Here is a 21,506-nt window from a genome sequence, read left to right as displayed (position 1 = left end):
GGAGAGACACAGTGGGCACCAGGGACGTGGTGGGCACTAAGGAGAGATACAGTGGGCACCATGGGCACGTTTGGCACTAAGGAGAGACACAGTGAGCACCAGGGGCAGGGTGGGCACTAAGGAGAGACAAAGTGGGCACCAGGAGCATGGTGGGCACTAAGGAGAGACACAGTGGGCACCAGGAGTATGGTGGGCACTAAGGAGAGACACAGTGGGCACCAGGGGCACGGTGGGCACTAAGGAGAGACACAATGGGCATCAGGGTCATGGTGGACACTAAGGAGAGACACAGTGGGCTCCAGTAGTATGGTGGGCACTAAGGAGAGACACAGTGGGCACCAGGAGCACGGTGGGCAATAAGGAGAGACACAGTAGGCACCAGGAGTATGGTGGGCACTAAGGAGAGACACAGTTGGCACCAGGGGCAGAGTGGGCACTAAGGAGATACACAGTGGGCACCAGGTGTGCGGTGGGCACTAAGGAGAGACACAGTGGGCACCAGGGGCAGGGTGGGCACTAAAAAGAGACACAGTGGGCACCAGGGGCGCGGTGGGCACTAAGGAGAAACACAGTGAGCACCAGGGGTGCGGTGGCACTAAGGAGAGACACGGTGGGCACCAGGGGCACGGTGGGCACTAAGGAGAGACACAGTGGACACCAGGAGTATGGTGGGCACTAAGGAGAGACACAGTGGGCACCAGGGGCACAGTGAGCACTAAGGAGAGTCACAGTGGGCACCAGGAGCATGGTGGACACTAAGGAGAGACACAGTGGGCTCCAGTAGTATGGTGGGCACTAAGGAGTGACACAGTGGGCACCAGGGGCACGGTGGGCACTAAGGAGAGACACAGTGGGCACCAGGAGCATGGTGGGCACTAAGGAGAGACATGGTGGGCACCAGGAGTATGGTGGGTACTAAGGAGAGACACAGTTGGCACCAGGGGCAGGGTGGGCACTAAGGAGAGACACAATAGGCACCAGGGGCAGGGTGGGCGTTAAGGAGAGACACAGTGGGCACCTGGGGCACGGTGGCCACGAAGTAGAGAGACAGTGAGCACCAGGGGTGCTGTGGGCACTAAGGAGAGACACAGTGGGCACCAGGGGCACAGTGGGCACTAAGGAGAGAGACAGTGGGCACCAGGAGTATGGTGGGCACTAAGGAGAGACATAGTTGGCACCAGGGGTGTGGTGGGCACTAAGGAGAGACACGGTGGGCACCAAGGGCGCAGTGGACACTAAGGAGAGACACGGTGGGCACCAGTGGCACGGTGGGCACTAAGGAGAGACACAGTGGGCACCAGGAGCATGGTGGCCACTAAGGAGAGACACAGTGGGCACCAGGATTATGGTCGGCACTAAGGAGAGACACAGTGGGCACCAGGAGCGCGTTGGGCACTAAGGAGAGACACAGTGGGCACCAGGGGCAGGGTTGGCCACTAAGGAGAGACACAGTGGGCACCAGGGAAGTGGTGGGCACTAAGGAGAGACACAGTGGGCACCAGGGCATGTTGGGCACTAAGAAGAGATACAGTGGGCACCAGGTGCGCGGTGGGCACTAAGGAGAGACACAGTGAGCACCAGGGGTGTGGTGGGCACTAAGGAGAGACACGGTGGGCACCAGGGGCAGGGTGAGCACTAAAGAGAGACACAGTGAGCACCAGGGGTGCAGTGGGCACTAAGGAGAGACTCGGTGGGCACCAGGGGCACGGGGGGCACTAAGGAGAGACACAGTGGGCACCAGGAGTACGGTGGGCACTAAGGATAGACACAGTGGGCACCAGGGGTGTTGTGGGCACCAAGGAGAGACACGGTGGGCACCAGGGGCAGGGTGAGCACTAAGGAGAGACACAGTGAGCACCAGTGGTGTGGTGGGCACTAAGGAGAGACACAGTGGGCACCAGGGGCATCGTGGGCACTAAAGAGAGACACAGTGGGTACCAGGAGCACAGTGGGCACTAAGGAGAGACACAGTGGGCACCAGGAGTATGGTGGGCACTAAGGAGAGACACAGTGGGCACCAGGGGCGCGGTGGGCACTACAGAGAGACACAGTGGGCACCAGTGGCATAGTGGGCACTAAGGAGAGACACAGTGGGAAGCGGTGGGCACTAAGGAGAGACACAGGGGCACCAGGTGCGCAGTGGGCACTAAGGAGAGTCAGTGGGCACCAGGGGCACGGTGGGCACTAAGGAGAGACACAGTGGGCAGTAGGGGCGTGGTGGACACTAAGAGAGACACTAAGGAGAGACACAGGGGCACCAGGTGCGCAGTGGGCACTAAGGAGAGTCAGTGGGCACCAGGGGCAGGGTGGGCACTAAGGAGAGACACAGTGTGCACCAGGGGCACGGTGGGCATTAAGGAGAGATACAGTGGGCACCAGGGGTGCGGTGGGCACAAAGGAGAGACACAGTGGGCACCAGGGGCAAGGTGGGCACTAAGGAGAGATACAGTGGGCACCAGGGGTGCGGTGGGCACTAAGGAGAGACACAGTGGGCACCAGGGGCATGGTGGGCACTAAGGAGAGATACAGTGGGCACCATGGGCGCATTTGGCACTAAGGAGAGACACAGTGGGCACCAGGGGCATGGTGGGCATTAAGGAGAGATACAGTGGGTACCAGGGGTGTGGTGGGCACTAAGGAGAGACACAGTGGGCACCAGGGGCAGGGTGGACACTAAGGAAAGACACAGTGGGCACCAGGGAAGCGGTGGGCACTAAGGAGAGACACAGTGGGCACCACAGGCTGGGTGGGCACTAAGGAGAGACACAGTGGGCACCAGGTGCGCAGTGGTCACTAAGGAGAGTCAGTGGGCACCAGGGGCACGGTGGGCACTAAGGAGAGACACAGTGGGCAGTAGGGGCGTGGTGGACACTAAGGAGAGACACAGTGGGCACTAGGGGTATACCCAGGTGGTGGAGAGCTTGCCATGCAAACCTCAAAGCCTAAGGATCAATTCCTAGAACAAAGAAAGAAAAGAAAAAACAGCAAACCTCTTTAAAGCAGGATTCTGGCAAATGTGGTGGCTAGTGGCTCACACTCCTAATCTCAACACCTGGAGACTGAGGCAGCAGGACTGCCATGAATTAAAGGCAGCCTGTGCTACATAGTGAGTCCCGGGCCAGTCTAGGCTACAGAATGCCTCAAAACACCCAGTTTTATGTTAAGGTCTGGTCAGTTCAGTGTTAGGGACAAGCACAGGACCCCTATCTGCCACCAGCTCAGTTCACAGGCCAGTGTGCGTCTAAATCATCAGAAAACATGCTGTCCCTGAAAAAATGTTCAACATCCTTAATCATCAGGGAAATGCAAATCAAAACAACCCTGAGATTCCACCTCACACCAGTCAGAATGGCTAAGATCAAAAATTCAGGTGACAGCAGATGCTGGCGAGGATGTGGAGAAAGAGGAACACTCTTCCATTGTTGGTGGGATTGCAAGCTTGCACAACCACTCTGGAAATCAGTCTGGTGGTTCCTTAGAAAATTGGACATAGTACTACCGGAGGATCCAGCAATACCTCTCCTGGGCATATATCCAGGAGATGTCCCAACCGGTAAGAAGGACACATGCTCCACTATGTTCATAGCAGCCTTATTTATAATAGCCAGAAGCTGGAAAGAACCCAGATGCCCCTCAACAGAGGAAAGGATACAGAAAATGTGGTACATTTACACAATGGAGTACTACTCAGCTATTAAAAAGAATGAATTTATGAAATTCCTAGCCAAATGGATGGACCTGGAGGGCATCATCCTGAGTGAGGTAACACAATCACAAAGGAACTCACACAATATGTACTCACTGATAAGTGGATATTAGCCCAAAACTTAGGATACCCAAGATGTAAGATACAGTTTGCTAAACACATGAAACTCAAGAAGAATGAAGACTGAAGTGTGGACACTATGCCCCTCCTTAGAATTGGGAACAGAACACCCATGGAAGGAGTTACAGAGACAAAGTTTGGAGCTGTGACGAAAGGACAGACCATCTAGAGACTGCCATATCCAGAGATCCACCCCATAATCAGCTTCCAAACGCTGACACCATTGCATACACTAGCAAGATTTTGCTGAAAGGACCCAGATATAGCTGTCTCTTGTGAGACTTTGCCGGGGCCTGGCAAACACAGAAGTGGATGCTCACAGTCAGCTAGTGGATGGATCACAGGGCCCCCAATGGAGGAGCTGGAGAAAGTACCGAAGGAGCTGAAGGGATCCGCAACCCTATGGGTGGAACAACATTATGAACTAACCAGTACCCCGGAGCTCTTGACTCTAGCTGCATATGTATCAAAAGATGGCCTAGTCGGCCATCACTGGAAAGAGAGGCCCATTGGACATGCAAACTTTATATGCCCCAGTACAGGGGAACGCCAGGGCCAAAAAAATGGGAATGGGTGGGTAGTGAAGTGGGGGGGAGGATATGGGGGACTTTTGGGATAGCATTGGAAATGTAATTGAGGAAAAGATGTAATAAAAAATATTAAAAAAAAAAAAAGAAAAAGAAAACATGCTATTACCAGCTCGTTCTTGCTCTGAACCCTCCAATGACTAGATACAACACAAAGGACAGTCCTGTGGGCTCCTAACAGGCTGGTGATATGAGTCACTTAGGGCTTATACACACTAAACCCCAAGTCCTCACCTAAAGAGCAGTTAGATGTCTCCCCTCCCTCCTTCATCAGCTTCCTCCCTCCCAACCCCACCCACTGATGGGGAAGAACACAAGGCTGGGAGATAGCTCTGTTGGTGAAGTGCCTGCTACCTTTGTCCTGAGTTCACACCCCCTGCACTCACATAAAAGGTCAGGAATATTAGCAAACACACCTGTGAGAGGCAAGGCAGAAGGACCCACGTGGCTTGCTGGACAGACAGTATAGCCAGAGAGGAAAGCTCTGCCTCAAAAAGTAAAGCAGAGTCAGCACAATGGCTCTGCACTCTCCTCAAAGAGCAAACCCTGAGTTTTTAGGATCTATACGGTAAAAGAGAGACCCGACCCGGTAAGCTGTGCTCTGCTGCACACCTGCATACCACAGCACACACATACCCTACCACCACCACACAAAATCTGTAAGTGTCATTTTTTTACTATAAAAATGAAGTAGAAGGGCTACAAAGTTATCTTAATGGTTAAGACCTTAGAGAGGACCTAAGTTTGATCCCAGCACACTTGTCTGACAGCTTACAATGTTTGTAACCCTAACTCCAGGGGACCCAAAGCCCCCTTCTGGGCTCTGTGGGCACCTGCACATATGTGGAAAACACGCATACACACACATATACCTGGAAGAAACAGGAAATTCCCAAAGTCACGTTCAACACTTGCAGATTCATAGTGCAGTGTGTGCAGTATGATCTACTTTGTATTTGTTGAAATGGATTTGAATATTTTTAAAATTCACCATGGGTACCTATTTTTGGCAAATGGACTTTTCTAGGTTCACATGAAACTCCACCTCCGTTTCTTCCTAGAAACTGATTGTTTTTCCCATTTATATATATGCTAAATCAGGGAAGGGTGTGCATGTGTGAGAGAGATGGGGGGAGGGGAGGAAGAGGACCAAGAGGAGGACCAGGAGGAAATTAGAGGCAGAGACAGGAGAGAACAAAATCTTTCTGTCTGTCTGTCTGTCTGCCTGTCTGTCTCTCTCTCTCTCTCTCTCTCTCTCTCTCTCTCTCTCTCTCTCTCTCTCTCTTTCTAGGAAAAGTGTCCTGTGACATGCACTGCACTCACTCCACAAGCCTTAGGTCAGATCCCCTTTAGGCAGAGGCAGAGAAGAGCCCTGGCACAGTAAGCTGAAGCACGCAGAAGGCAGCAGTTGGAGTGGTACCAGGCCCTAAAATCCTGTCCAACAGGTAGTCAGTGATAAGCAGGAGCAGGGAAAGCGCCAAGCCCAGCATGCAGAGTCTGAGACAAAGGAACTCATGCTGTCAGTCCCCTGGCCTCCTTTAGTCACTATAACCACTCCAGGGAGGAAATACAGAGGCCTGTAAGACACAGAAGCCATGCCTGACAATCCCACCTAAGGGGCAGCTCAGAGCACCCTCAAAGACTTGCCTTGACAGACATTAACTCTGTAGACTCCTTAACTATTAACCTTGTAGTTACCACCTTCTAAGCCAGACAACTCTAAAGAGGGTGTATGGGAAAACACTGAAAATCATTATAACTGAATTTGGAACCATTTAACAATATACTTGCACAGAAAAATCCAAAGCTAATTCATGTGAGTTTTAATATGCAGCTTCTGTTGTACAGAGTTTCTGTTCACTAAGTAAGCATATTTTACCTTAGCCTACTTTTAATGTAAAAGGACTGCTCCATGGAAGGAAACATTATGTTAAATAGAACAATGAGATCTCAGAGATCCCAGGAGGGATTTCTTCTCATTTCTCTATGCAGTTGTTGTTTGACAGGACACTTACATACCATCATCAGAGCCCATAACTCAGATCAGTTCCCTCCTACAATAGGATCTAAACACTGGAAAGTGATCTCATGGCTAGGGTTCCTCTGTGATAACAGAATAATAGTCACAGCGTCCACTCCTGAGGACACTGCAGGACATAAGAGCTTTCCTCCCAAGCCTCCCTCTCTGGACCTTGTGCTTGAGGTTACTGTACTCATCCCTCCTCCCAGTCTAAGAGACCACAGACAGCTCAGGCACACAGGACAAAACCACCGGGAAGGTTCCTAAGCTTAGGAAAGCTGCAGGTAAAAGGTCTCCCTTCTACCACTGAGCAGAAATACGGAAAGACTCTGAAGTAGCGGCACAGGACGTTGGATAGCTGTCCTGAGGCACCAGAGAGCCACACTAAAAGCCCGGTTCATCCTGAAGCTGATGGTCCGAGGAGCCCCAGGCAGCCGAGCTCTGCCCTTCCTGGTCTGCAGGGTGCTAAGCCTTGTAGGATCTTGATATTCTTCTTGCACTTTCTGGTATTTGCCCCTAAAAGCAGCCTGACTCATGCAAAGTCTTTAGGAGGACTCTGCATTTAAAAAAGGAAATCTAAGTACTTTGGAACTCACAGGAGTGTATTTCTCTTGGTTCCAACTACTCACCATTAAAAAGTAATGGTCCTCAGGCTCAGCACGAAGATACTTAAAGACCACTTGTTCCATGAACCTTTCCATAAGATCCCAGTCTTCAACGATGCCATGTCGTATAGGCCACTGCAGCAAAAAGGGCCGAAGCAGCAGTGTCACCAAAGGAACGCAGAGGAGGCTGTGTGCTCCCACAGAATGAAGGCCTTCTGGGGGGCAGCTCCCAGTGACGAAAACATAAGCAACATACATGTATTTACAGCAGTGCCTCTCAGTACATGGAACTACCTGATGGCCATGGCAGACCCATCAACCATGCAACTCCCTCTGGTCCTTCTGTGTTTACTGAAGACAAAGTGGCTTTGCTGGTGACAAGGTGGAGAAAAGGACACTTCGTGCACTGCTGGTGGACTGTAAAGTGGCAGAACTATTACAGAAGTCAGTGTGAAGATTCCTAATAAGAACTAAACACAGAACTGCGGTATAGACCAGGGATATAACTGAAGGACTCCAAGTCAATAAACCTTGGAGACAGATGCATGGCAATGGTGACCACTGTGTATTCACAGGAGCCAAGGAAAGGGACCCAGCTAGATGTCTGTCAAAAGTGGATGGATTCCTTCTCAATGTAATATTGATACACAATGGGATCTTATTTAGCCATTAAAAAATGAAATCATGGGGTTGGAGAGATGGCTCAGCAGTTAAGAGCACTGACTGCTATTCCAGAGGTCCTGAGTTCAAATCCCAGCAACCACATGGTGGCTCACAAACATCTGTAATGCAGTCCAATGAACTCTTCTGGTGTGTGTCTGAAGATAGCTACAGTGTACTTATATAAATAAAAATAAATAAATCTTTTTAAAAAATGAAATCATGATTGGGGGAAAAACAAATGCAAAGGGATATTATTAAGGTGAATAAAATAGGCCATACCCAAAAAAACAAAGATTTCATGTTTTCTTTTATATATGGGACCTTGATTTAAATCAATCTCTCTCCCTCTCTCTGTCTGTCTGTCTGTCTGTCTGTCTCTCTCTTTGTGTATGTGTATGTGAGTGTGTGTCAGTGTACATGAATATATGTGTGTATGTGTCTGTGTATGTGTGTGTGAATGAGTCTGTGTGCATGTCTGTATGAGTGAGTGTGTCTGTGTGTGTATATGTGTGTGTGAGTGTGTCTGTGTGTGTGAATGTGTGTCAATGAGTCTCTGTGTGTGTCTGTGTATGAGTGTGTGTGTGTCTGTGAGTGTCTGTGCATGTGTATGTGTGTGTGAGTGTGTGAATGAGTCTGTGTATGTATGTGTGTGTGTGAATGAGTCTCTGTGTGTACCTGTGTGTGAGTGTCTGTGTGTGTGTGTGTGTGAGTGTCTCTGTGTGTGTGTGTGTGTGTGTGTGTGTGATGAGTGAAAGCAAAGAGGGTACCATGGGAGGAAAGGAAGTGATCTTACGGGAGGAGGGAGAAAAGAAGGATGGAGTTCATGTATCATAAGGGCAGAAAGGAGGAGTATTTGGAGGAGAGGAGGGAACTGGCAAGAATGGGAGGGTGGACCAGAGAGGTCATGAGGTCATCAGAGGAAGTGGGAGAAGAAGAACAAAGTACAATGACAAATGTCAGGATGCAATCCATCGCTTGGTATGCTAAATTTAAAAAGTAATTTAAATTATTTCTTTAAAAAACACATGCATAGCCGGGCATGGTGGCACACACCTATAATCTTAGCACTTAGGAGGCAGAGGCAGGTGGATTTCTGAGTTCAATGCCAGCCCAGTCCACAGAGTGAGTTCCAGGACAGCCAGGGCTACACAGAGAAACCCTGTCTGGAAAAACCAACCCTCCCCACTCCACACACACACAAAAGCAAACCCCATGCATTTAATATCAGCACTTCTTCTTAGTCACTCAGTCTTCAGTCTCCACATCTGACACGTATGTCAGTCAAAATGCACCTTCGCAGAAGGGCAGGTTTTGCTCACCCTGATGACAACTGTGTGACTCAGGACTGTGCTAGCTCACTTGGTACTCCACTCTGAAATCCACCTCTTCAAAAACAACACCCTCGGTTCAACTAACCACCTCTGCCTGAGCATAAGAAACAAGAGCGTTCCACAACTCACAGGTACAACCTCCAGACATAGCCATGCTCTGCTCCATTTGGCTCTGCTCTTACACAATCACACTGCTGGCACAACTTTACCTTGGTAGCGTAGGTAGGTTTATCAATGGCTTCATCCCCTATGAAGAAATCAAGGTCATCGACTCCTCTCAACACCCGCCTTTGGGCTTGATCAACTACCTTTGCGGATTCTCGGATGGCGATACCTGAGGGGAAACAGATGTTTTTCTTTCAATCTCCACGAGTTGCCTGAATTATCAGGAACAGTTAACATAATCTATATGTCCATATGAGTGAATGGTGATGGCTAAGGTTGTATCGGTGTTGGGATGTTCCCGGGGATGTGGTGAGCACGTGAAGTAAGAGAGAAACAAACAACTCTTTTCCAGTATCATTTCAGTGTGATGCAAAAGAACTGCTTTTAATGTTGGCACCGAAGCAATGTTATTCATCGACCTCATCTGGAGGAGCCCCTTAAGAAATCAGGGAATGTTATAGACTATACACCCACTACAGGTTGATTATAAAATACAGTGCGGGGGCAAAATTCTATACAACATAGAAGATTAAGGGAAACTGAATGTGTATATATTCTTAAGTCATTTTAATAAAATGACATCAAATTGTTCTTAGATATAGAGTCTATTTATAGAGGGGGAGGAACTGTGCCTTCCAACTAAAAGGAAGCTATCAGGTTAAAGACCCAAATCTATTGCAAAATGACAGATACAATTATTCAAAGAAAAATACCGCAGAAGATCTTAACAGTACATTTTTGCAACTACACTTAGTAATAAATAACCATATAAACTTTACTCCAGAATTTAATATCCAATAAACTGGGAAACACTCCTAAGCCCTGGTCACAGTTGGAGCTCCCTTCAATTCCTCCTCCTCCTCGGGTCTCTGGGGAAAGCCATCCCCTGCTGGAAACATTCCCTGACTACCAAGCAGTGAGGCCATGTTCTCAGTGTCCACTGGCCCTTCCTCCTCCCATCAATTCATCCTTCATAAAGAGTACCAACCAATCCACCCCTGAGACTGGAGACCCTCCAAGTGCATCTTCTACTACATCTCCAGGGGTGGGCACATGCAAATCACTAAAGTAAGAGGCACAGAGAGTTAGGGAGAACTCTGCTGCTCCTCTTTGTGCACTGTCACCGAGTCATCAGGGGAGCCTATCAGGTAGGGACTATGTCATGCTGCTTCCAAGAAACAGAGCCAGGCTTTGCATCTGAGCAGCTGACACCAGTGAGCACCAGAGACATGTGTGTCGTGTTAATATTCTACTCTTCTGAAATACTGATTGTGAATTTGGAAAATGGTCAAACTATGTCAAATCATTCTAACATAAGCCTAATTCTGTAATTATGCCAACAGAACATCCTAAGGGGTTTAGTGTATATCTAGTAAAGCCACAGTCACCACTGCAAATAAACAGGAGGTCCTCAGAGTTCAATCATGAGAATCCTGTGTGTGCCTCAAAAGGGATGGTACATGATCTTTCTGAAAGCCCCTTGCACATAGAGCTCAAGACTCCCAGGCTAGCTGCTCTACAGTAAATGCACTCAGCATGAACGAGAGGGATGCATCCCACCACCCGCTATGCAGGGCTGCACACAATACATACAGACACTCAACAGGAACACAGAGCACCACACTGAACACCACACTGAAAATGTGCCTCAACACTTACGGGGCAGCAAGATGGAACCACTGAGGGGAGAAATAGGGAAACACTGTAACAATGGATTCATCCAGTAAGTCACCTTCTAAAAGTCACTCTAAAGGAGTGTCCGAGTGAATAAGGATACAAAGTGTTCCTTAGAACAAATTACAGTGGGGACAAGGCACACCCACTCAGCAGTCCTAACTCACCTGAAGTGAGAGTTGGTGAAACTGTGTCAAAGACTCACACAGAGCCACCAAGTGGCCTTTCAGAACCACAGGCTCCATTTCAGTAACTTACAGACCACCTGGTGTGTGGGACTGAGACTGTCAATCAAAGCCAGGCATAGCTAACCCTGGGCAGCATATCTGCTTTTCAGTTATGGGGCTGGAAGGGAAGATAACAGAACAAAAATCAAATGTTTATACCCTAGCAGGTTGTGTCCAGCTTTTAGCATTGCTACACAAAGTTGTCATCTACAAGCTCACTGCACAACTGAATTAAGTGGGTCTGTAACTTTGTGTCAGCCTTATCAGCCTATGCTGCAGCACAGCCCACTACTTCCACGGTGGAAAGTTTAACAAATCCAACTACTCGCCTATCTGGAATTGTAAGATGCACTTTGCAGTAAAGTCATCTTAAAAACTATTCCAGGTTTGGCATGATGGGTCGTGGGTAAAGGCACTTGCGACCAAACCTCATGACATGAGTTCAACTCCATGACCAACTGGTAGAAGGAGAAAACTGATACTAGCAGCTTGTCCTCTGACCTCTGTACACACTGTGCCACAAGTACACACACACACACACCAATAATAATAATAATAATAATAATATAATAGTAATAAGTAAATGTAAAACATTATTCCAAAACAAATAAGTATACACATAACTTATTTCTGAAAGTACAAAAAAAGAGAGTTTTCTAACACCCTTAAATGATTACAGAGACAGAATTAAAGCAGCATTTAAGAGTGAATGGGAAGTCTTTTTTTCCTGAGAAGAGCATCATGAAGTAACAGTGAAGAGAAGGATACAAGAAGGGCCTGAGAGATGGCTCAGTGGTCAAGGGCGCCTGCTATCACAGAGGACCTGGGTTCTATTCCCAGGACCAGTTGGCTCACAATCACCTGTAACTAGAGTCCCTGGGGAATCTGGCACCCTCTTCTGACCTTGTGGGCAAGAAAGGAATGTGGTGCATAAACATATGTACAGCAAGATACCCTCACACAGAAAATATATTTCTAAGAAAAAGGGAAAAGATAGAGTTATTCTACTGTCTGGCAAGAACAAGCTTAATTAATTATGTATAAATTTCCAATTAAACTGTCAAGTTAGTAGTACAGAATGGAGGGGGGGTGAGGGAAAAAGATCCCACAATTCATAGCTCAAGTCTGCCAAGAATCTGGGGGCAAAACATGAACCCAAAGGGAAAGAAAGCCATAGCCCAACCCCACCCCACCAAAAGCCTAAGACTTGACAGGAAATAAAGGAGCACAAACAGGAATTTAAATGACAGTAAAGTAAATCTTATCCCTCCCTGTTCTGAACCCAGGCCCTAACAGAGCTAAGTTTTGGTGGCAGGGAGGAGAGGAGAGGGGACTAGAGAGGTGGGAGAGAGGAAGTGGGGGAGGGAGATGGTACTTATTTTCATAATTGTATGGCAAGCAATAAAATCCAAGCAAAGCAATAAAGACACACAAGCTTGAGCTGGAGATGAGGCTCAGTGGCAGAGCGCTTGTCTAACCTAGGTTGCCCAGCAACCCTAGCACCCACTGCAAGCTACAGAGCCCTGCCCTCCTCTCCACCCAGCCCTAACACAGACCCTTTCCAACTAAGTGTCCAAAAAGGCCAAGAGGAAACCTTGCCCTTTGACCCCAAATTGCTAGAAACAAAGAGACATTTCTCCCTTTAAACAAAATAAAGAATCTCATAGCATATTAAACCATATAGCAAGAACTTGAAACATCAATTTAAATCAGATTGGATGGAGATGGCACAGATCTTACATTAGGAAACAGGGGGCCCTAGAACAAGTCCATAACACTCTTCAGAAGTTTCAAATCAAGAACTGCGCACCCCCATTGTATCAAAGTCAGTTCCCTGGAGCAGAATAGGATTTTTCTGTTTAGTAGCCTCACTTTGGTTTTTGAGACAGATCTTCTTTCTGTGTGGTCCAGGCTGGCACAAGCTCTCCATCCTTCTGCCTCAGCCTCCTGATTGGATTATAGTGCTGGGTTATCCTGCCCAGCTCCCAGACTGTTTCTTTGTAACTAGTTTGTTGTTACTTCTCTTTTGGGTTTTGTTTCATCTGAGGAAAGCTGCTCAGTAAAAAATAGACTCTTTATGACCTCTTCATGTTTATTTATTTTTTGTTTTTGTTTTTGTTTTTTGTTGTTTTTGTTTTTCGAGACAGGGTATCTGTGTATAGCCCTGGCTGTCCTGGAACTCACTTTGTAGACCAGGCTGGCCTTGAACTCAGAAATCTGCCTGCCTCTGCCTCCCGAGTGCTGGGATTAAAGGTGTGCACCATATATTTTTCAATCATGCTTCCAGGCATTAAGTTTTGCTGAGCATGTCTGTATTTGTTTAGTGGACTTTGGTGGGGCCATCCTTGGCACTGCTGAAGTGAATGAGATCTTGCTAACTAGCTTTTTTGTGGATCTCAGTATGAGCAAAGAAACAAAATCCAAGTGTTGAACAGACTTCTTGTGTTCTGCAAATATTGTGTTCTGCAAATATTAAAAACATGTTCTGTATGTGTGTTTTATGTAGTCTTGGAGTGTTTCCTTAAAGTAAGACTTCAAGTACACAGAGAGTGACTGTTTGTTTAGCACATTTGGAGTTAAGATAAAATAGTTAGAAATACTAAGAATGTCAAACCATCACAGCAGAACTGTAGGAATCAAATTAAACAACTGCCTTTAGAAAAACAATTAAGTGTCTAGAATACATCATGTCTTATTATTTTAAATCATTGTCTTAAGTTTTCTGTTCAAAAAGTAAAAAAAGGTATATAATCAAGATGAAGAAGACAAACTGTCCTGGTCCTGCTGCCTCTGCCTCCCAAGGGCTCATTCCAGACATGTGTCACTGGACACAGCTCTTGGAACATTGTTTAAACCTGGAATAGCATGGCCATAAACAAATGCCTATATAGAACCACTAATGAAACACTAAAACTGTGCTCTCTTCAAAGTCAGTAAGACAAAGTTCTAATTACTGTTTTAATAGAAGTTCTAGCCCTTATAACACACACACACACACACACACACACACACACACACACACACCCATCGACCAGCAGGATGGCTCGGTGGGTAAAGGTGCCTGCCACCAAGCCTGACGACCTGAGTTCAATCCCTGGGACCCACGTGATAGAGGAAGAGAACTGACTCTTGGACATTGTCCTCTATCTCCATATGCATAGTGTGGCATGTGCACCCCACATACAATAAAGAAAGAAATGTTCCAAAAGAATGAGCAAATACTACAAACAGCCACAATAAGGAAGCAAAATGAAGACCAGAATCAGAATTAGAATTATTAGAATTAGAATTAGATTAGACTTAGCCAAACAGCCATTATTTGCAAGCAATGCAATGGCCTGCCTGCAGATGGGGCTGGGTGATGGCCCAATCAGTAAGGCGCTTGCTGTGCAAGCAACAGAACAGAGTTTAGCTCCCCAACATCCATGTAGAGGCCGAGCAGAGACTTATGTATGCAGAGTCCCAGTGCTGGGAAGGCAGAAACAGGAGTTCACTGGCTGGCAGGGCGGCCTAGCAGAGTTGATAAGCTCCAAGGTAAGAGAATGATACTGTCTCAAAAATTAAGATGCAGAGCAATGAACAAAGACATCAACCTCTCGCCTCTGTCCACAGGCATTCACAGGTGCTCACATCCACACAACACATATACCACAAAAACAGTCAGGGGAGAGAGAGGAAGGAAGGGAGGGAGAGAGGGAGGGAGGGAGGGTTTAACTGTAGACTATCAAACAAATGTTGCTGCATACAAAAATAACTTACAAATCTAAAACTGTTATGATTTATTTGATTTCAAGTTATGCATGTGTATCTGCATTTGTATGTAGGAATGTGCATGTGTCTGCAGATGCTCACAGAGTCCAGAAGAGGGCATAGGATTCCCTAGAGCTGGGCTTACTGGCAGCTACAGTAAACTGTGCAACATGAGTACTGGGATCTGAACTCAGTTCCTTGCAAAGAGCAGTATGCGCTCTCAGCTGCTGCAGTCCCAAGAGTGTGCTCATGTGGCTAGCAAGAACTAGTCAGAAAGTTTAATTATAAAAATAAATTTACACACAATAAAACATAATAACTGCTATAGATAAATCTAACCAAAAAAGCATGTGGAAGAATATAAAGAAGATAAAACTTTTCTGAAAAACTCACAAGACATGAATGAACAATGGCAACACCTGCTCTGCCTTCATGAGCAGGAAATGAAGACTCAATTCTTATTCATGAATATCAAATTAAATGTAAAAATCTTAAATTACCCTATAAAAAGAGTATCTCAAATCAAGACCTCCTATAAGTTTTTATAATTATCTAACTGATTCTAAAATTTACAATCTAAAGGAAAAGCCAAATCATTCCAAAAAAAGGAAGGAAGGAAGGAAGGAAGGAAGGAAGGAAGGAAGGAAGGAAGAAGGAAGGAGAGAGGAAGGAAGGAAGGAAGGAAGGAAGGAAGGAAGGAAGGAAGGAAGGAAGGAAGGAAGGAAGGGAGGGAGGGAGGGAGGGAAGAAGGAAGGAGAGAGGAAGGAAGGAAGGAAGGAGAGAGGAAGGAAGGAAGGAAGGAGAGAGGAAGGAAGGAAGTAGGGAGGGAGGGAGAGAAGGAGGGAGGGAGGAAAGAAGGAAGAAAGGAAGGAGGAAGGGAGGGAGGGTGGGAGGGAGGGAGGAAGGAAGGAAGGAAGGAGGGAGGGAGGGAGGGAGGGAGGGAGGGAGGAAGGAAGGAAGGAAGGAAGGAAGGAAGGAAGGAAGGAAGGAAGGAGAGAGGAAGGAAGGGAGGGAGAGAGGGAGGGAGGGATGAAGGGAGGGAGGGAGGGAGGAAGGAAGGAAGGAAGGAAAGAAGGAAGGAAGGAAGGAAGGGAGGGAGGGAGGGAGGGAGGGAGGGAGGGAGGGAGGGAGGGAGGGAGGGAAAACATCAAACCCACTAGAGAAAACTGTATAACACAAAATGGGGTTCAAACTGCATTCCTGGAGCAGAGACAGGTAAACACATCAATGAAGAAAATAAAGACCAAATGTTCCTAAGCATGGGCAGGCATGGTGCCTCACATCTGTAAGCCCAGCACTCTGGAGCCTGAGGCAGAAGATTAACAGTTCTGAGCTATTTGGTAAAATCCTGTATCCAGAACAATATTGCCAAGCATAAATGTGACCACGGTGTGACAGAAAAGGAGTGTCAAATGGGAGTGCACTTGTTGATCACTTGTGCGGAACAGGGGGGAACTGGCCTAGACTTAGAAATAAAATCAGCTAGCTATCTTTCACACAAATTCAAAACTTAATTCAGAAAATACACAATTCCTTTGGAATTGGAGTACACTTTTAAAAATAGCAACATGATGAGCTGAAAAATATTGAAATGTTTGACTCTATCAAATTTAAAATTTCACACTTTAAGAATGTCACAGTGCACTAGGAAGCTCAGTGGTTAGTACAAACACCACAAAAATAAACAAATAATCACAAAAATAGGAATAATAGCTGTAACAAATCGGTACATGATGCCTAGTGTCCCCACAACACAAAACTTGCCAAAAATGCAATTTTAAAAAATGGAAAAAGGCATGAACAGCTAAGGAATGATGCTCAGGTTTACCATAGAAATCAAATTCTAAAAGTCAAGTAACTTTACATTTGCTGGAGTTGCCAGTGGGCAGAGACCAATACTGGATTCCTGAGAAGCCAGCTGCAGAGCAGCCACACAACCAGAGCAGCTCGGATCCCTGCTCGGGCAGGTGGGCAAGGCCACCCGTTCTGTATAATAGAAAAACTGGAAAATATTTGTGTTGCTAAAATGTTAGCTGGACCTAATGACCTATGTCTGTAATTCCAGCATGGGGAAGCTGAAGCAAGAGGAGCCTACAAAAGGAGACTAAGTTTTATAGTCTCACTAGACTTGGCTTCAGAACTGCATACATTAGCAGTTATAGAAACTAAAGCCAGCACTGAAGAGGTTTTCTTAAGATAATGCTGAAATGTTGTACGAAATTGCTTTAAAAATTCACAGCACAGTGGACCTTTATACATAGGACGTAACGCTGAAACATAACACTAGAATCTAGGCAGAAAATATACACCAGAGGAAGGAACAGGAAGGAGGGGCTGAGACTGAGCCCGAAAGGTGTCATCACAGACAGCTGTCATCTGTGAACCTCACTTCAGGTGACAGCATAGCAAGCAAGTTCACTTACACCAACTAAAACATTCCAAAGCCTGTGTCCAGTTCAGGCCAGCGCTGGCCAGCACTTCCTTATGGAGCACCTGACTGTATGTGTTTACTTAACAGGAAGAGGAAATGTTAGTGTGCTTTTGTGGGTGGGATCCAGGAGCTTTCCTGTATTTTCTCTTGCATTTAATTAACCAAGCCAAAATATTAAGGCTATATTTAATTTCATTGCATTAAAAATAACAGGCCAGGAGTAAGAGTACACATCTTTAATCTCAGCATCAGGAGAGCAGAGGCAGGTAAAGCTATGTGAGTTAGAGGCATGGAGAGGTCCAGGCCAGCCAGGGCTACACAGTAAGATCCAGTTAAAGAAAGAACAGCAGCAGATGCTACCTCAGGCCCCTCTGCTGGGAAGCCCTCATCCCAGAATGCACCTAGTCTGAGCTGTTGGCAACTCCCCAGGATGCAGTGAGCACAGGGAACTCGCCCCCTCAACCCCGCCCTAGTCACTGTGCAGTTCACATTCTCTGTTCACTGCCCTCTCTCTTTACTGTGCTGCTCACGCCACTCTCCTCAGCCTAAGCCTTGCACAACAACCTCAAAGCAAAAATAGGAAAAAAAATAATAAACTTCAAACAATGAGGCCAAGACTACACAAAATCTTCAACAGACAGACACAAGTGAGGCCTGGACAGATCTACTGACAGTATAGTTCCAGTAGCCAGGCCCCAATGGAAGCCCTCAGGACCCTGTAAGCATTCCTGTTGTGCAAATTGAGGATCCCTAGGAAGACAATGCAGTCTATCACATGACTATTACCCAGACCTCAATCCCATCTCCTGCCAGGCTGCATGGGCTCAGCTTTCACCTCTCCAAGTCCACAGCCAGCCTGCAGACCCTTGGATCACAGGCTTGCTTCAGCCCTGATGCCCACCCTCCCTCCCTCCCTCTTTCCCTCCTTCCCTCCCTCCACTCCTCTTCATATCTTCCTCCCTTCTTCCTCTTTCTCTCTCTCTCCTGCACTATGGGACATGAGTCTGGTGCAAGCCAGGCCAGATCGAGATCCATCCCTCCTGAAGCCACTTCAGCACACACATCCTCAAACCAGTCTTGTAAATGAGACCTCTGCAAACAGAAACCTCAGCACAAAAGCGAGCAGTGGGTGAGTGAGTGGTCCAGGGTGACTGAGGCCTGCACCTACCTCGACACCCACACATCTGCCCTAACATCTTCAACTGTGTTTCTGGCAAGGCTCTCCCATAAGAATCGCAGCCAACAGTACCGTCGTTTGGCACTGGAGAGATGCCCAGTGGTTCAGAGCACATACCACTCTTGCAGAGGATTTGAATTTGTCTCTCAGCATCCATCTCAGTTGGCTCAGAACTGCCTATAAATCCAGTTCCAAGGGACTTGATATCCTCTTCTGGACTGTGCAGGGCTCTGCACTCACAAGTGCACAAACTTACATGAATATGAACATAACACACATAAATTACAAAATAAAAAGATGAGGATGAAACGATGGCTCAGTAGTTGAGAGCTTGTCTCCTCTTCCAGAGAACCTGGGTTCAAGTCCCAGACCCACACTTTGGCTCAAAACCATCTGTAACTCCAGTCCCAGAGACTCCAATGCCCTCTTCTGAACTCTGCAGGCACTGCACACACATGATGGATAGATGTACATGCAGGCCAAACACCCCTATGTAGCAGAATTTTCCCTGTCCAATTAATTTAAATATTAATACAACAAGAAGCCTGTGGTTGAACAGGGAAAGGGGAGGCAGAGCTAAGAGTTGCAAAGACAGGGAGTGACACAGGAGAAGGGGAAAGATGGAGGATGAACGGGACAATTCAGATTCCATGTGGCTTTAAATAGCCACAGGTAGCTATAATATCATATAGGGATAGAATAATTGGGGTAACTTGTCTTATCTAGGGGGCAGCTTGTATCATCAATGGCTCTGAAATTATTGTGCGGGCATCCTGTGAAGTGGGAATTTATTGATATATAAATCTGACTATTTAATTACAAGCTTCTAGAGATTTGATTTACTGGAATTTGGGACCACCAACCACAGGGAGTGGATGGCTGAGAAGGTACGAGTGGCTCTGAGGTGGGAGAACTGGAGCTAGGAAGACCACCACACAGAGGCTAGCCTAGAGGCGGGGAGACCTCAGGCAGAGAGTAGCTGAGTTTATAACTCGGGACCTTGCTGTTCCTATTTAATATTTTCCAAAACACCCATACACATAAAAATAAGTAAGTAAAATTTTAAACAAATAAAATATGTTTTTAACATTCCCAGCCCTTGACTCCCCATTCTCTGACATCTTTATTCTCTTCTAGCTGTCGCCACTGCCGAGGTTCTCACTGCCCCCATCTGAGCGCTCGCCTGCCTTTTGACTCCTGTTAATAAGGGGCTTCAATTCCCTCCATGAATGAGGTTAGGTTAAGTGGTGCAGCCCACCAGGCGCTGCTGAGTTTCAGATGGCAGCAAAGCAAAGGGAACACTGTCAGTTCTTCCTAGATGAGGGACTTAACAAGGTTAAAAACCTAATCTCTGCTTTGAAAAAAATGAGAAAGCCCAATTTGTCAACTCAGCATGAAACGACCACTCCCCCTAATGAAGTTCAGTGGCTGATCACTGTACAGATGTCAGAGGTCAGGGGCCTAACTAAGCCCCCACAGAATGGGGCCCAGCTTCCATTTTCACTGGATTTGGAGGCAGGACTTTTATGAACATAGTGAATTTTCAAAGGTTGCAAGGGCAGGGTTCTAATGCAATTAGAGTGGCAGCCTGATAGGAAGGGACACCAATTCTCTCATACTCACACAGGCTCACATAGAGCAAAGGTGACATGAAGACACAATGGTAAAGAAGACAGCCCCACCGTAAGTCTAGAAAAAGATGTTTCACCAGGCACCACCTTAAATTTGGACTCTGGACTTCTAGAACCATGTTACGGTTCTATTGACTAAGTCCCCTTGTCTGTTATTTGTTAGGCATCCTTATCAGACAACATTCCACTTTATGAATTTAAAATGAGGACACAGAAGACCAATAACACCCATCGCCAGGCATACCCCACATGTGGCACCTGCACACCCCAAGAAAGCCAGAGCTGCCATTCTCCTGCAGGCACGGAACTGGAGCTCTTGGCACAGATCTCCTCTAGGAATCTGGAGTGCACTTTCTAGTGATCCTGACCTTGACCTGAATACATTGTAACAAAGCTCTCCTTCTGAGCTGGGTCCTAGGACCTCAGCAGCAAAACAGGGGTCTGCTCCCTTTTCCCTTGGGCAAACTGTCTCTGGGATTCAAACCAGAGAAGTCTACCTCTAAAGCCCAACTAGCCCTCCAGAGAGATGCCCAGGGGCAATAAAGAACAGGTAGGGTGAGCTCTTGCCCAAGGCATGACACCTAAGTACACCACCTTAGGCTGATGAATAGTTAAAGAAACAGAACTCTTCTAAATGGTATGGAAAGGGTAATCATAGGCCTCTCTCATTGCCACAAACAAACAAACAAAAAGTGTTTCAACAGTGACTGGTGCCATGGGATTGACACTCAGCCAGGCCATGAAACTGTGTTTCCTTAAGATTACAGATCAGCCTTAAGAAACTAGAGAGACAGATCCAGGCAGTTAGAACACTTAGAAAACAATGAAAGGCCCCCTGGTAGCCTCCAGAGGTGAAACTAGAAAGCCAATGACAAAGAAAGGAGTTTGAAGGGATCAAGAACAAGCATGCTGCTAATGAAGTCCAGGTGACAACACCTCCCATAGCAATGCTCAGAGTAAGCAGCCCTTCCCAGAAAGTGGGTGATGGTCTACAAGATGACACTAAAACCATTATGACACCTCATACACAGAACTGGGCTGCTTTCAAAGCTGAGGAACACAAGCCTTGAGAACCCAAGGGAGAGCTTTACTTACATGACGGGATAATGAACTGTGGTTCAGTGTTGCCTGCGTAGCCAAGCTTGGTGTACCTAAAAGCACAAAGTCATCAACACAGGTTTAGACGGCAATGCTCCAGACCACACCCCACTCATGCTGTCATTATAAGCTCACCAAGTCTAGAATATTCCCTTGAAGTTAAAAACAGAAAGAGAGAAAGACGGGGAGGGAGAGGGAGAGGAAGAGAGAGAGAGAGAGAGAGAGAGAGAGAGAGAGAGAGAGAGAGAGAGAGAGAGAGAGAGAGAGAGAGAGAGAGAGAGAGACTGTGCTGCCTGAGAATTATTTGAAAGTAGTTGCAAA

At 46.8% G+C, this 21,506-nt stretch overlaps 1 protein-coding gene across 1 annotated transcript in view; it reads right to left on the bottom strand.

Annotated features, from left to right (window-relative positions):
* The window catches only part of LOC147005020 (actin-related protein 3B-like), a 59,767-nt gene extending 38,533 nt beyond the window's left edge, over positions 1-21,234 (bottom strand). The window contains exons 1-3 of the mRNA XM_085836532.1: positions 21,183-21,234; positions 9,242-9,366; positions 7,063-7,173 (exon numbers count right to left, since the gene is read on the bottom strand). Of these exons, the coding sequence (XP_085692658.1) occupies positions 7,063-7,134 (72 nt within the window). The 5' untranslated portion in view covers positions 7,135-7,173; positions 9,242-9,366; positions 21,183-21,234. The remainder of the gene's footprint in view (positions 1-7,062; positions 7,174-9,241; positions 9,367-21,182) is intronic.
* Between the last annotated feature and the right edge of the window lie 272 nt (positions 21,235-21,506).

Source organism: Mus caroli, unplaced genomic scaffold (genome assembly GCF_978045245.1).
Source record: "Mus caroli unplaced genomic scaffold, Mus_caroli_1 scaffold_4, whole genome shotgun sequence".
In the NCBI taxonomy this organism is placed as follows: Eukaryota; Metazoa; Chordata; class Mammalia; order Rodentia; family Muridae; genus Mus; species Mus caroli.
Note: the sequence above shows the minus strand (reverse complement) of the source record. Positions and strands in the feature narration are given on the sequence as shown.